The sequence below is a fragment of the Antechinus flavipes genome, chromosome 5 (assembly GCF_016432865.1).
Source record: "Antechinus flavipes isolate AdamAnt ecotype Samford, QLD, Australia chromosome 5, AdamAnt_v2, whole genome shotgun sequence".
In the NCBI taxonomy this organism is placed as follows: domain Eukaryota; kingdom Metazoa; phylum Chordata; class Mammalia; order Dasyuromorphia; family Dasyuridae; genus Antechinus; species Antechinus flavipes.
Window position 1 is genome coordinate 22,852,005 of NC_067402.1, and position 13,167 is coordinate 22,865,171.

General features: G+C 40.3%; 1 protein-coding gene across 12 annotated transcripts in view; it reads right to left on the reverse strand.

Annotated features, from left to right (window-relative positions):
• Window positions 1-13,167, reverse strand: part of RBMS3 (RNA binding motif single stranded interacting protein 3) — a 1,470,243-nt gene that overhangs the window by 128,148 nt on the left and 1,328,928 nt on the right. For all 12 annotated transcript variants that reach the window (XM_052001746.1, XM_052001747.1, XM_052001755.1 and 9 more), the window contains 2 exons: window positions 9,004-9,100; window positions 5,936-5,986 (listed from right to left, as the gene is read on the reverse strand). In XM_052001746.1, the coding sequence (XP_051857706.1) occupies window positions 5,936-5,986; window positions 9,004-9,100 (148 nt within the window). The remainder of the gene's footprint in view (window positions 1-5,935; window positions 5,987-9,003; window positions 9,101-13,167) is intronic.

The following is a 13,167-nucleotide window of genomic DNA, read 5'->3' on the forward strand; positions in this document are numbered from 1 at the left end:
TGGGTCCCAAGGATTTGGCTGACAATGCATCCTCTGTTTTCTAGGGATAACACTAAAGTTCATAAGCCTCCACTGGTGTGTCTGTCCCATTGATTATCAGCCAGTAGCTTCAATTAGCTTTTAGCACTTAATATTTCTTATGATGTTATCATAAGAATAGTTGAAACAAATCATCTCCTCTTTCAAATCTGAGTCACACTCTCCTACAAATTCACACAGAATCTAGGGGAAGGGTGAGCTTAAATTTAGAACCCAATGAAAATGAACATATTTGGCAAAGAGGTACCTCAGAATAACTGGTTTCTGGTAATCTTTTTTTTCCTCTTTTTAGGGACTTCATGAAATATTTCTTAGGTGGAAAATTCTTCTAGGCTCTAATAATCATGTGTATGGATAGCCATATGGCTATCATTATCTTGAAATTGCTTCCTCTCTCATGAGGCTACCTTTTGTACCTGTTAGTACTACCTGATATCAGTATATATCAATATATATCTATATCTATATCTATCTATCTATATCTATATCTATATATATTTACAAATATATACCTGTATATATATTTGGTATGTTTCCTTCTGCTTCTAAGTATGGCCTCTCTTTTCCTGGGTGACTTTTTTCCCTTAGTATATTCCTTTGCTTTCAGCTGGACACCTGGCCTCTTATTGATTTTCCCCTAGTCACATGGTCAATTGAAAGATGGAAAGGAGAATAATAAAACCTCTCCTTACTCTTCATGTCAAGGGTAATTCTTTTTCTGGGGATCATCTTGACCTAAAATCTTCCAAATCCAGAGGTCTATGACTACTATTACATTGGTTCACAACTTTTCTAAACAACTGTCAAATTTCTCCCATCATTTAAAGATACCAGGGATATAAGTAGCTTAATTGGTTAACCAGTGGTTATTGATTCTTATTCCATTTGGAGAGTTTCTATGTGATCACATGGTGTATAAAAACTTGTTTGTATTGTTTAAAAGCTAATTATATCTGTTGACTGGGTGGAATCCTTCCACCTATACCTTTCCTTTAGTCCCATGGTTGCCAGTGGTTCAGAATTTACATACTTGTGCTAACATTTAGCCTACATCTCTCCATCTTTCTCCAAACAAGAGCTTGAGATCTTTGTCCCTTTTCCTTCTTTTACTCTTCTCCTTTATCCATTTATCTCTCTATTTTCCTCTTGTCAACATGTTTAGAGTCAAGCATAACTTTCACCTAAAGACACTAAAGAGGCAATCTTGCCTTAATGCAGGCAGATTTTTTTTTTTTAATAAGCTCTTTCCCTACTGTAAAGTTGGGGTCATCATTATGCAAAGCCAACCATTAGAGAGGTCAATACAGGAATTAGAATCAGAAAGAGTTTTATTAAACTATGAGCTCATCCAAGAGAAGCACTAGGATTTTATCCTGCCTGCCTAATACCTCACATTGCCCATGTTGAGAGAAGAATAATGGCTAACAGGGACTAATAGAGGCTAACAAGAGCCTTTGCCCATTGTCCCCTTAATGCCATCTTTTGCAAGTTAAAAAATGTTCTGGAGATGATACTCTAAGTAAAGCTTAAACACTACTTATATAGTAAGGACTATAGATTTATCTTTTTTTTTTCTTCTTCAAAGATAGAAAAGTTCAGTTTTAGGTACAGGGATGTCACTTGTCCAGCACCACAACTCAAATGGACTATAGATTGAAATCCACATCTTCTGCCTCCTAAAGCAACCCTGTATTCATTAGGCAATATTGCTTTCCCAGAATGAAGTCCTTATCTTTCACTCCCAGGACCTCTTCTAACCTTGCTGCTCACATCACTGCCCTTCCTTTCCTCTCATATTTTGTACTTTAAAATCAGTTGTGAGAGGGGTATGAGAAACTACCTTTCCAAGGCAGGGATTTTTTTCCCTTTTAAATGAACAATTATCCAAATAGTCTATATAAGCTATACATCAAACCTTGCTTCCATTCTTTATGCATGTCAATATCCATAAAATGGAGACAGAGATGGAGAAAGAATTAGGGAGAGATGGTGAGGAACATGATTTGTGAGTGAAAGTGAATGAAATGCCCATGTTTACTTTTATAATCTCCTTTTCTTTCAATCTTTGATCTTGGGGGAAAGTGATGAGATAGCAGCTATCCACCCCAATTCATACTTAAGAGTCTCCCGGAAAGTGAGGAGGATCCTATTCCTTACTAAGACTGCTTAATAGGACACTAAGTGACACCATAGTGCACAGAGCTCTGGGTCTGGAGTCAGGAAGGCTCATCTCCTTGAGTTCAATTCTGACTTCAGACACTGACTAGCTGAGTGATCCTAAATAAGTCTCTTTACTCTGTTGGTCTGTTTCCTTATCTATAAAATAAGATGGAGAGGGAAATGGCCAACCACTCCAGTATCTTTGCCAAGAAAATCCTATTTTTTTCTTAAAGTAGGGAATAATCTTTACTTAGAGCAATAATGTGTACATCATTGAGAAGAAGAAGTACATCATTAAGGGCATTTTGGTCAGGGGGGCTTTGTTATCTCCCTCTTATTCCTATCACTTCCCAGATGGATGGAACTTGAGGCTAAAACTTATTTAGTCCCATTTTGGTCAGTCTAAGTCAGTGGCAAATTGAGATATGCATTTCCCTTCTTTTCAACACTTTGGCTCATATGAAGACAAACCACAGCCTCTTTGATGTGAAAAGTGTACATTAAGGAAAAAACTCTCCTTTCTGCTTTGAGGGTACTTCATGTCTGCAGAACACAGGAATAGCTTTACACACACACACACACACACACACACACATACACACACACACATCTATATGAAGAGGAGGGACAGAGCTGTTCCATGCCCCAAGGTGGGGTGGATTCCTTCCTGCCTCTTCCCTCCACTCCCACATATGAAATCTCAAGTATATTCTGAAAATGGGAGGATGGAGAGGCACAAGTAGGGGGAAACTGCATAAAAATAAATATTCCATGTGGACCTCATCTACTCCAAACCCTCACAGCACAGAGGGAAGCTCTGTAAGTGCTTAATTGGGAGGGAAAATGGTGGCAATTTAGCAGTGGATCCTTGGAATATAGGGATATCCAATAGACACCTGAAAGGTTTCTTTAGACCTTGGCTTTGCTGCTGAGTCATCTAAGTTTGCTGACTCCACATGATTCCCCAGGGAGAGTGAGAGGGATCTGAAAATCTGTTTGCTGCCCTAATGCCAGACGATGAGCAGGACTGGAAGTTATGATTAGGCAGTGTAGCTCGTCCAACTCCCAACCAGTGAACTGGTGTCTTGACCACATTCATATTTGGGGGAAGAATACAAGCATATGGATTGGACCAAACAGTTGTGAAACTCTCCATATTCTTCATTAGAACATGAGTCCAATTCCCTGCATAATTCATGACATGATATGTTCACAGGGGCTTGTTGTGGCACTGGTATTTGAGGTTAGGGGTGGGACTTTTTTGGCTTTCCTGTTTTTATTGAGGTTAGAGGACTAATCATCTGAACTCTGTCCTTCCCCAAATGTTTCCCTTTTCCACTTACTCAGAACAGTCAGATGAGGTTAATGGAGCAATGTACCCATCAGGCAGTGTGAGCACCCAAGTTCATGGTCTGCCATGGTCACAGCCTTTGAATTCAATTCCAGTGTTTAGCCCACTGAGCCACTGAGTTTCTCAGGATTCTTGTTTTCAAGATAAGCACATGGTGGGTGGGCCAGCTGTCTCTCTTTGCAATAAAACTACCCCAACCACAAAAATTTGATCCCCAATTAGGTTGCCTCAGCTCCAACCTGATACATCATCCAATCTCAGGATAGTGAGAGCCTGGACTCCTGACTAGAAGGATCCTTGGGGGAAGATTGAACAAACAGAACCACACACAAATGGAGGCTGTCGTTGGGTGGGTGAGTGGGGGGCTGTGTAGGAAAACACAGCTACACCTGTGTCTGCATCTGTAGAGGGATATACTTGGGGAACACTTCCAAGGTCCTGAGGGTCGAAATAAATGTCCGTATGACTCAATCCCTCCTCTCCACAGCAGTGTTGGAGCACATGGGAAGCTTATATACTTTGACATCTGGCAAAATATTCAGGTTTTGCCAGAAGTGCGTGTTCCCGTTGGCAGTGAGTAAAAGATATTTAACATTAGCCCAAGGACGGAGTTTTCATTAGGATTCTGGAGAAAGGTACATTATTTTCTCAGGAGGGATCTCTTTCCTGCAAGCCTGTCTCCTCTTTCTGAGTTGGCGGGACTTTTGCCCTCTTTCCTGTGTGGGCCCACTTGGTTCTATACATTGGTTTGGCTGCACAAACCAGAGAGGAAGGAGCTCAGGACTTGGACGGAGATTTGTCGATGGAATTTGTAGCTTATGGGTAAGCTTTTACAGGACATAAACCAGACGACCCAGCGAGCCCCCAAAATATTCAAGGAAGAGAGAGGGAGCTGAGGGATGTTAACACAATACAATTCCAGATTTTTAAGCTTAAGCTATCCACGTCTCATCCCCTTAAAAAGCCAACCCAAGCAATCTTAACCATTGTGAGAATTATGAAATGGTATTTAAAGGGTGGGAGTTAGGAAGGTGTAGGAGAGTCAAGAAATCAGGAGTTATATTTTTTGCTTTTGACAGACACCACCTGAGTGATCATGAGTCACTCAATAAACATTTAATAAGCACCTATTATATGCCTGGCACAGTGCGATGGGCTGGATACAGGATAAATTGGAGATAATCAATAGAGGGATGGCACTAGACTTAAGAAGGATGGAGAAAAGCTTCTTGTAGGAGGTGAAGTTTTAGCTGAGATATAAAAGAAGTGAGGAAAGTCCAGAGGCAGAAATGAGGAAGGAGGATATTCTGTGGTGGGGCCAGCCAGAAAAAATATCCAGCACAATGGAGGGGCTTATTAAGGAACAGCAAAGAAGCCAGTGTTACTTGATCAAAGTATGTGTATGTGTGTGTGGTTGTGTTTTGTATGTATGTATCATTGGGTGTCATCTTGTTTTCATTTAGGATCATAGATTTCTAACTCCACAGGAACCTAGAGGTCGTGGCATTTGACCTCCATTTTATAGATGAGAAACCTTTACTAAGGGAACCGAGGCTCAAGGAGTTTCCATGACTTATCCAAAAAAGATGTGGATTTCTTGGTTCTGGGTCCTCAGACATTTCTCTAGAACCTATTTGTTGCCTCTCTCTCACAAGTGTGCTATAATCTAAACCTGCCTGTCCTCCAACTCTGTATCATCAACTTCAAGGACCTGGAGAAGGAGTTGACATAAAACATCAATCGAGATTTTGCTGGGATTTTTAAAAAAAATCTTCCTTAGTATTTGAATGATGAGATTAAAGTGACAGAGAAGCTGGATATCATGTGTTTGTGTGTGGGTGTGTATGTGTGCATTGTATGAAATGCTGATTTACTTTTTCTCAAAGAAACATGCCAAGAAAGACTTGGAGGAAACACTGGCAGCCCATCCAAAAAGAGTGCCTCTTGAACATGCCCAAGCCATTCATCCTTGGTCCATGATGCTCACGATCTCTCCCTCCCATTGCCCCCTCCTCTCCTCCAATCAAGTTGGCAGAAACAAAAATACTCAGAGTGAGAAAATGAAAACCATATCAGCAAAAAAAAAAATGCCTTTCTTTCCTCCGAGCGTGAGCAAAGGGAACCAGTCCTGGCCTGGGCCAAGTTCCTGCACCAAACAAGAACTGCCCATGTCTGCTTTGTCCCAGTACACTTTTTTCATCTTTATTATTATTGTTGATGCTTTTAGTAGCCTTTCAGGGATAGAGGCTCCCATTTTGGAGGGATGAGAGGCAAAAGATACTTTAAATCTCAAAGTATCCCAAACACACACACACACACACACACACACACACACGGCATGGATAAGACAAATATTTAGCCTCAGGTGACTGAGTGTCCACTTACTGTTGGCTGCATAACGTAGGGTGGGTGAGGCATCCATGAAGTGCTCTGGACCTATGTAGCAAATGGCATTTGTTAGGACAAGAAAACCACAGAGAGAACTTGGTGATTTGGATGCATAGCTATTGGCTATAGGATACTGGTCTTAGATAAATATTATAAAGCAATTGGGAAGAGATGGTGTAAATTATGGGGCGAGTTTATGGTTATAGATGTTGATTTGATGATGGGATTATAAACCTAAAATCAGAAGGGCCCTTAAAGGCCATCTAGTCCCTCACTTTATGGAAACTGAATTATGAAAGTATAAATGATACCCTGTGGGGCAGGAGGCATCTATTTCCCATAAAGCTGTACTAATGCGGTTTGGCTGTAGGAATGGTGACACATGTGTCCTGGCCCTTTGCTGAAGGCCTTAAGTGACCAGGGCTACTGGTTGGTCCTTTGTTCTCCATAGTGAGAATGGTGGTGGATGAAGGGCTATACCAACATGGAATGGCAATCAAATCAGGAAGTTACTATGCAGTGAAATGCAGAGTTCAGAGAGATAGAGTTTTTCATCCTTTTTTTAGGGGGGTAGCCTCATTTTGGGGCTCATAGCCAAAGCCTGACCTCTCATGGACTTTCTGGCAGTATGGGAAGAGTTAAGTCTGCCAGGATATAAAATGTTGCACACTCATAATCCCTCACCTCTATAAAGAAGGGAGAGATGTGCATTTTCTCTGCTTTGGATCTATCATTCTAGATTCTAACAGAAATCTTCAGTTTTTTGTTTTTCTTTTTGGGTTTTTTTTTTGCCTTCTTAGCACTTGATTGATGTGATGAAATCTCACAGAAACTGATGAGATAGTCTTTAGGGACCAGCTCACTTTATATGGGAAGACAAAGTCTTGGTTGTGATCTTAGTTTAGGCAAAATATTCAGTCCTCTCTTATGATAATGAAAATAGAAAGCATCAACAACATCAACAGAATAGCATCTATGAATTCCTTTTTCTTTCGGGCCCCTGAGGGAGGGCCAATGAAATGAGAGCCAATTTATAGGGGCAAATAGTGATGCAGAGAAGCATAGAAGACATTTCGACATTGAAATCCTGCTTTGATTGACAGTGGATGTACTTTAGCCACAGAAAAATCATCAGCAGAAATATTTAGTGATAAATTACACATTGCTGTTTTTGGAAGCATATGGAAACAGGGAGTGTGACCCATTCTTTACATCCATTTTTCTCAAAGTCTCAGAGTACCCCATGCTGGGGAACATCATGGATGGTCCTGGCCACCCTCAGAACAAAAATACTACACTACACACTGCCCATTTCACAAAGAACAAACTTGCACGACCCCTGTACGTATTTTCTTTGGTCCCAAGGAAAGGCAATTAGAAGCATAGCACAGTCACCCCATGGTTGTGCAATGTTGATGAAAGGCTCCTCCATTCACTCACAAAAACTTTATGGAGAATATAAGCTCTGTAAATAATGAACAAGATTTGGTCTAGAAGGTGGTTATGGGGAATTAGTCAAAGGAGAAAAAACTGTTGTGCATTTGATGGCCAAACAATTGGAATAAGCAGGAATGTGATGGAGGAAGGTCATAATGGAGTATAACTTGACCAAATTAGGGAGCAGTCTGCAACACCACGGGGACAAACCAATATGGGTACAGGCCGAACACCTTTATCTGTCTGCAGAAAATGAAGGCAGTATAAAATATGCAGATATCCATCCTAAAATTTATATGGATGTTCTTAGATAGATAGGGAGGGCTGTTTAGAAAATAAGCTAAATTAGGAGGGCAAGGTAAGCACAAATCAGTCTAGGACTATAGGAGAATAAGATAAGAAGAAGGGTTATTATTATAAGAGATAATTTTTCTCTTGTAATTCATTCTACTTCTGTATCGGGATTAAAAAGAAGACCACTTGGTCCAGTGCATCAATTGAGATAGTGAGATGTTCTCACCTTTTTGTCTGTAGAATTTCTGTGGTCTTGGATGACTATTTTAGAATAGTATAAATTAGGATAGAATTTGGCAATGACTTTCTACCAATTGGATACTGAATTATACTGAAGAAATGGTTTAGCAGCCATTCCATACTTAATACCAGCACAACCATAACAAAGAAAGGTTAAGATGACATGTCGAAGAGTGAAAGAAAAAGGACTTGAAATAATATCTTCATGTCTCATTCTACCTACCCCGCTTATAAATGGTAACATGTATACCTCTAAAATGTTTAAGAGTATTAGAAAATTCATAAAAATTGTGTCTTAACAGTGCGAGGTATGTTCTAATCTTGAAGTCAACAATGAGCATGAAGTCAAAAAGAATGTATCACTTAATAATTTCAGACATTCATGTCTCTTCCTTCAACCTTGTTATAAAATATCTGTCCTATCATCCACGACAACCAATTCTTTTTGGCAGGGAGGAAGTTAGAAATCTACCATTGGGTCACATTTAGTTATGTCTTGGGTCCTATGTTTTAGAAGTTAAGTTCAGTTTCATGTTTTATCCCATACCAGATATCATTACCAATGATCACATCTGCAAATTGGCTCTTCTCCATCTGCTTCCACTCCCAAAGTATTATAAATATACATTTAAAATGGTATTTTTTAAACAATGATAATTGGGTTTTTTTGTCAATAGATTGTGGACAAAATATGCTTTTATGGGTGGGAATCATCGTTATCATGATACATCCACAAAAGGCACAGCTAGAAAAAAATAAATAAAAGGAATAATAAAGTAATATTAAAGACCAAAATATGATCTCAAACAGAAGAATCCTTAGAGGGAATCAACTGGAACATAAGCAAAACCAGGAAGACTTTGAGAATTAAATGAAAAAGATGGTAATTACACTTGAAGTCCTTGCCCAAAGAGGAATTTATGGCTGCTGGTAGTTAAGGACTGCTATACGTGGGAGATAAGGTATGACTGAAGTGTACAAGGACACTTGAATTTTTTGTTTCCTTATTATATTCATCCTGTCTTTGTCCATTTGGAAACCTCTCCTTCTTATCAAGTGAGACCCCCCTGGAGATGCAAGTGAGGCTGACATACCTGATATGTGGACACAGGGGAAGCAGCAATGAATGGCGTGATAGATGTCTGGGGAATCATGCGGTTTGTTGCAATACTGTACGGTGAAGAATAAAATCTGCAAACAGAAAGAACAAAGATCCATGAAGCACCTGCACTGCTATTCCCCATCACCTACCCTGCCCTCCTATTGGGAAGCCTCAGGCAACAGGGGTGGGAGTGAGGAGAGGGGTTGAGCCATTTGCAGCAAGAAGAGACTCTTTGGGTTCTTTTGAAACCTTGATCTTTAAAAATCTCACCACAATCGGAGAATAAAATAGTCTTTAACCATTTTAAAAAGCCAACAGACTCTGGGAATTGATTTTTAAGCAAAATCCACAACTACAAGTCCCCCAAAGCAAGAGAAAGTTGCTTTGACTGGCTCCTACAACATGTCCCTCCCAGCCCATCACCTCTGATCTCAGCACCATGCAGGTAACCCAAGCCCAGCCTGACACTACTTCCTTTGGTCTCCTCTCCCCTCAATCAGAATACCCCACTCCTACCAATGCCTTCTTTTATAGGGGACAAAACCTGAACTCTGGGTCACTCCATTCTGTATCTGCTGCTCTGCCTGGTTTCAATTCCAATCTCTCTCCATTAGATTATAAACTCTTTGAGAGCAGGGAGTCTTTCTCTTTACAGTTTAGCCCTCTTCCTGACACATAGTAGGCATTTAATAAAGAATGATTGGCTTAAATTGATTTATACATCAGTGACCCTGTGTTCTCCCACCAGGAGGTAAGAAGTAAAAAAAAAAAAAAAAAAAAGTCAACTCTTACTGTATTAAATCAAATGAGACAACACATGAAACACTTTGTCAATCTTAAACTTCCATGTAAACTTAAGCCCCTAATAGGTTTCATTATGATGATTTGAGTTCAGAGAGGAGAGGAGAGATAGTGCATTGATGCAAACTTGAGATTCTGCTATATTCTATTTCCCCCCTTATCCCCACAGTCTCCGTTATCCTTAATGTAGTCAGGCTCTCACATCCAGACCTCTCCTGAACCTTTCTCTGGGACTTTTCTCCATTCCATTTTCCCAACAATGGGACTCCAGTGTGGTAACTCTCCACCTTTTCAAGCTTATTATTTTATGATTCCCCTTCCACATGTTCAGTCAAAACAGACACGTATTATACTGTCTCACACCTTATTTTTGCTCATACTGTTCTCTATGGAATAACTTCCTTCATCTTTTCCTTCCTGGTGACCACTGTGACCTTATCTCCCTCCAACTAGAACCTTGAACTCTGCCGCTGGGTCCTCAGCTATGATGGGGGCAGCTTCTACATGATTTTGCTGAGGCCCAAACCATCTCTTCTAGTAATATTTTTATTCTGCCTCTGTGTGTGTGTGTGTGTGTGTATGTGTATGCACCAGAAAGGGGTGTGTGTCTATCCTTACTCTTCCAATACCCCCAATGACTTGTTTTCCCCCATTCCAATAGAAGACCCTTGAGGGCAGGGACTAGTTTGCTTAGCATAGTACCCGGCACATACTAAAAGCTTTACCAATGTTCTCATTCCCTATCTCTTCCCTGCCCTTCTCTGCTTCTGTTTCTGTGTCTCTATCTCTTATCCGAACTTCAAAGCTTCCATAAAACCTCATCTCTTCTGTGAAACTTCTGCCCTTCCCTGGGCAGCAACAGCAACTTTCTTTCCCAGAATTCTCATAGCACTTTGCTTTGTAATAATAATAATAAATATTGGCTACCATTTATATGGTGTTTACTCTGTGCCAGTCACTGTGCTAAGCACTGTATAAATATGATCTTATTTGATCCTCACAATATCTCTGGGAGGTGATGTAATAATTTTTTTTTCTTCTTTAATTTTTTATTTTAAACTTAGTTTATTGTCTATGATTCTTGTTGGCCATTTGCTTTACAACTATACACTCCTAGACCTTACTCCCATATTAAATGACAATCTCCACTAGGACAAGGACAATATTTTAGCTAAACTTTCTAACCCTTTTCTCTTTCCCCATCCAGAGTCTAGCACAGACTTCCAGCCACAGCAAACATTCAGTACTCATTGCCTACATTTTCAGAGGACCAAAATGACATCATGATGTTTGGGGCGAGGTCCGATGTGTCCGACTGTGGCTAATCACTCCGATGTGAGCTCAGAAGACTCTCCCACAGATCTAGCACAAACAGTCCACGTGGACATTTGGAGGGAAGGTGTCTCTGAGTTTTTACGTCTCATGCCTCTTTTGAGCTACTGCAATTTTGCTTTGCTCATAGAGCACAGTGCCTTTTTTTGATTCTGGCACATCATGTGGGACACAAATGCTGAATGAATATAGTTCTGTTTTGTAAAGAAAAGCATCGTTGATATTCTGGATAGTTCCCACAGATAGAACATCTAAGATTAAATCCTGCCTTTCACATTCTCATGTGACCATGGGTAAATCACCTAAATGAGTATGATCCTCAGTCTCCTCAAGTGCAGAATGGGAATAATAATAATAATAATGATAATAATAATAATATCTTCCCCACAAGACTATTATAAGACACAGATGAGATGGGAGGTATAAAGTGCTTTGCAAACTTTAAATGTCATAGTAGTATCAGATTTGAATACCAGAGACAGTACAGACAGTGGACAAAGACCTAGCATTAGTAATAAACAATCTCATTTCAAGTTATTCCTAAAATTATATTTTTCTGGCCAAGTCACTTAACTTCCCAATATTCCAGGCGGCCGTCAAACAATATATTTTTCAGAGATGGTACCGATCTCTAATGATAGAGACCATTCCCTCCCTTGAGAGTACCCTATATAAATAAAATCACAAATCCAGTCCATATTCCTCTTATAAATACAGTTATACTTACAAATCTCTCTAGTCACTGAAAAGATGAGCTTCTGAGTCTAGAAATGATTTTGAAATTTTTAAGAAAGAGTGTGGAAAGGGAGGGGCCAAAGGGAGAGTCATATCAAGCCTTAATAAGGAGCAGAGGTGTTGACGCTTCTGAGTAGCTGGTGGAGAGGGTCCCCTCCATCCCACATCAATCAATAGCCCTGGGAAAAGGAAATTAGCAATAGTGAGAGCAAACAGCCACTCGGCATGGGCTTTCTGCCTTTGTTTTCCCTTAGTGAGTGGTCTGAGCCTTTAGGAAGCTCTCAGACCGGTGGAATTTAAAATCAGCCTCCTTCTTTAAAGCCTCATGTTTCAGTGAGAGCTCAAAGTAGGTCAGTCAAAACAACCTGCGGGCTGGAAAGGAAGGGGCTTTCATTGAGGAAGATGATAAAGAAGGAGAACAGGGATCTTGGGAAAAGCAGATAGAATCATTCCCTAAAGGCAGAGGCTCTCTTTTCCCTACTCCACACTCCTGGAGAGGAGAGAGGGGAAGTAGCACAATGAGACACACTGCAGAAGGAAGCAAATGCCATAGAATCAGGAGATTATTGCTGAAAGTGACTTTAGAGGCCATCATATCAGACCCTCTCATTTGACAGATGAAGAAATTGAGGCACTCAGGATGAGACCAAGCTGGTAGTAAGTATCTGCTCAGGATCTAATTTCATGTCCATCATCGTATCTACTGCACTACCTAGTTGTCTATAGGTAGCTCCCATAGCACAGTGCTAGGCACAAAGGAGCTAAAGTACACTTATAGATTAACATAAAAATTTCAGGATCACAGATGAGGGCTGATAGGAAGGCAAGCGGTCAGCTGCTCTAAATGCCTCCTTTTGTGGATCCATCTCATTTTGCCTTCTACCACGGGACATCCCATGGCTTGTTAGGGATTAGTTCCTCGCATATCATGTGATACAATGGTTCAGCACAATCCTTTGTGCTTCAGGAAAAAAAAAAGCTTGAATTTATAACATCCTCCTTTGGTAACGTACTTGACAAATTACTTAGCAGGTAAGGAATATAGAAATGCTCTTTGTTTCATGGCAGGTGAGTTGTTTCCTGGGATGACCTTGTCCATACACTAAACACTTCCTACTTGTCTCAAGCTGGGCCCAGAGGCTTTTGTCTGGGTCAAATGCCCCGCTGCTCCTGAGATAAGGTCATTCACTGTTAAGCCAATCACTAATCATAATTCACCTTGGATGGTCTATTTTGTAAAGTGCGCCAATCGGTGTCTCATAAATGAAAGCCGTCAGAAATAGATTGA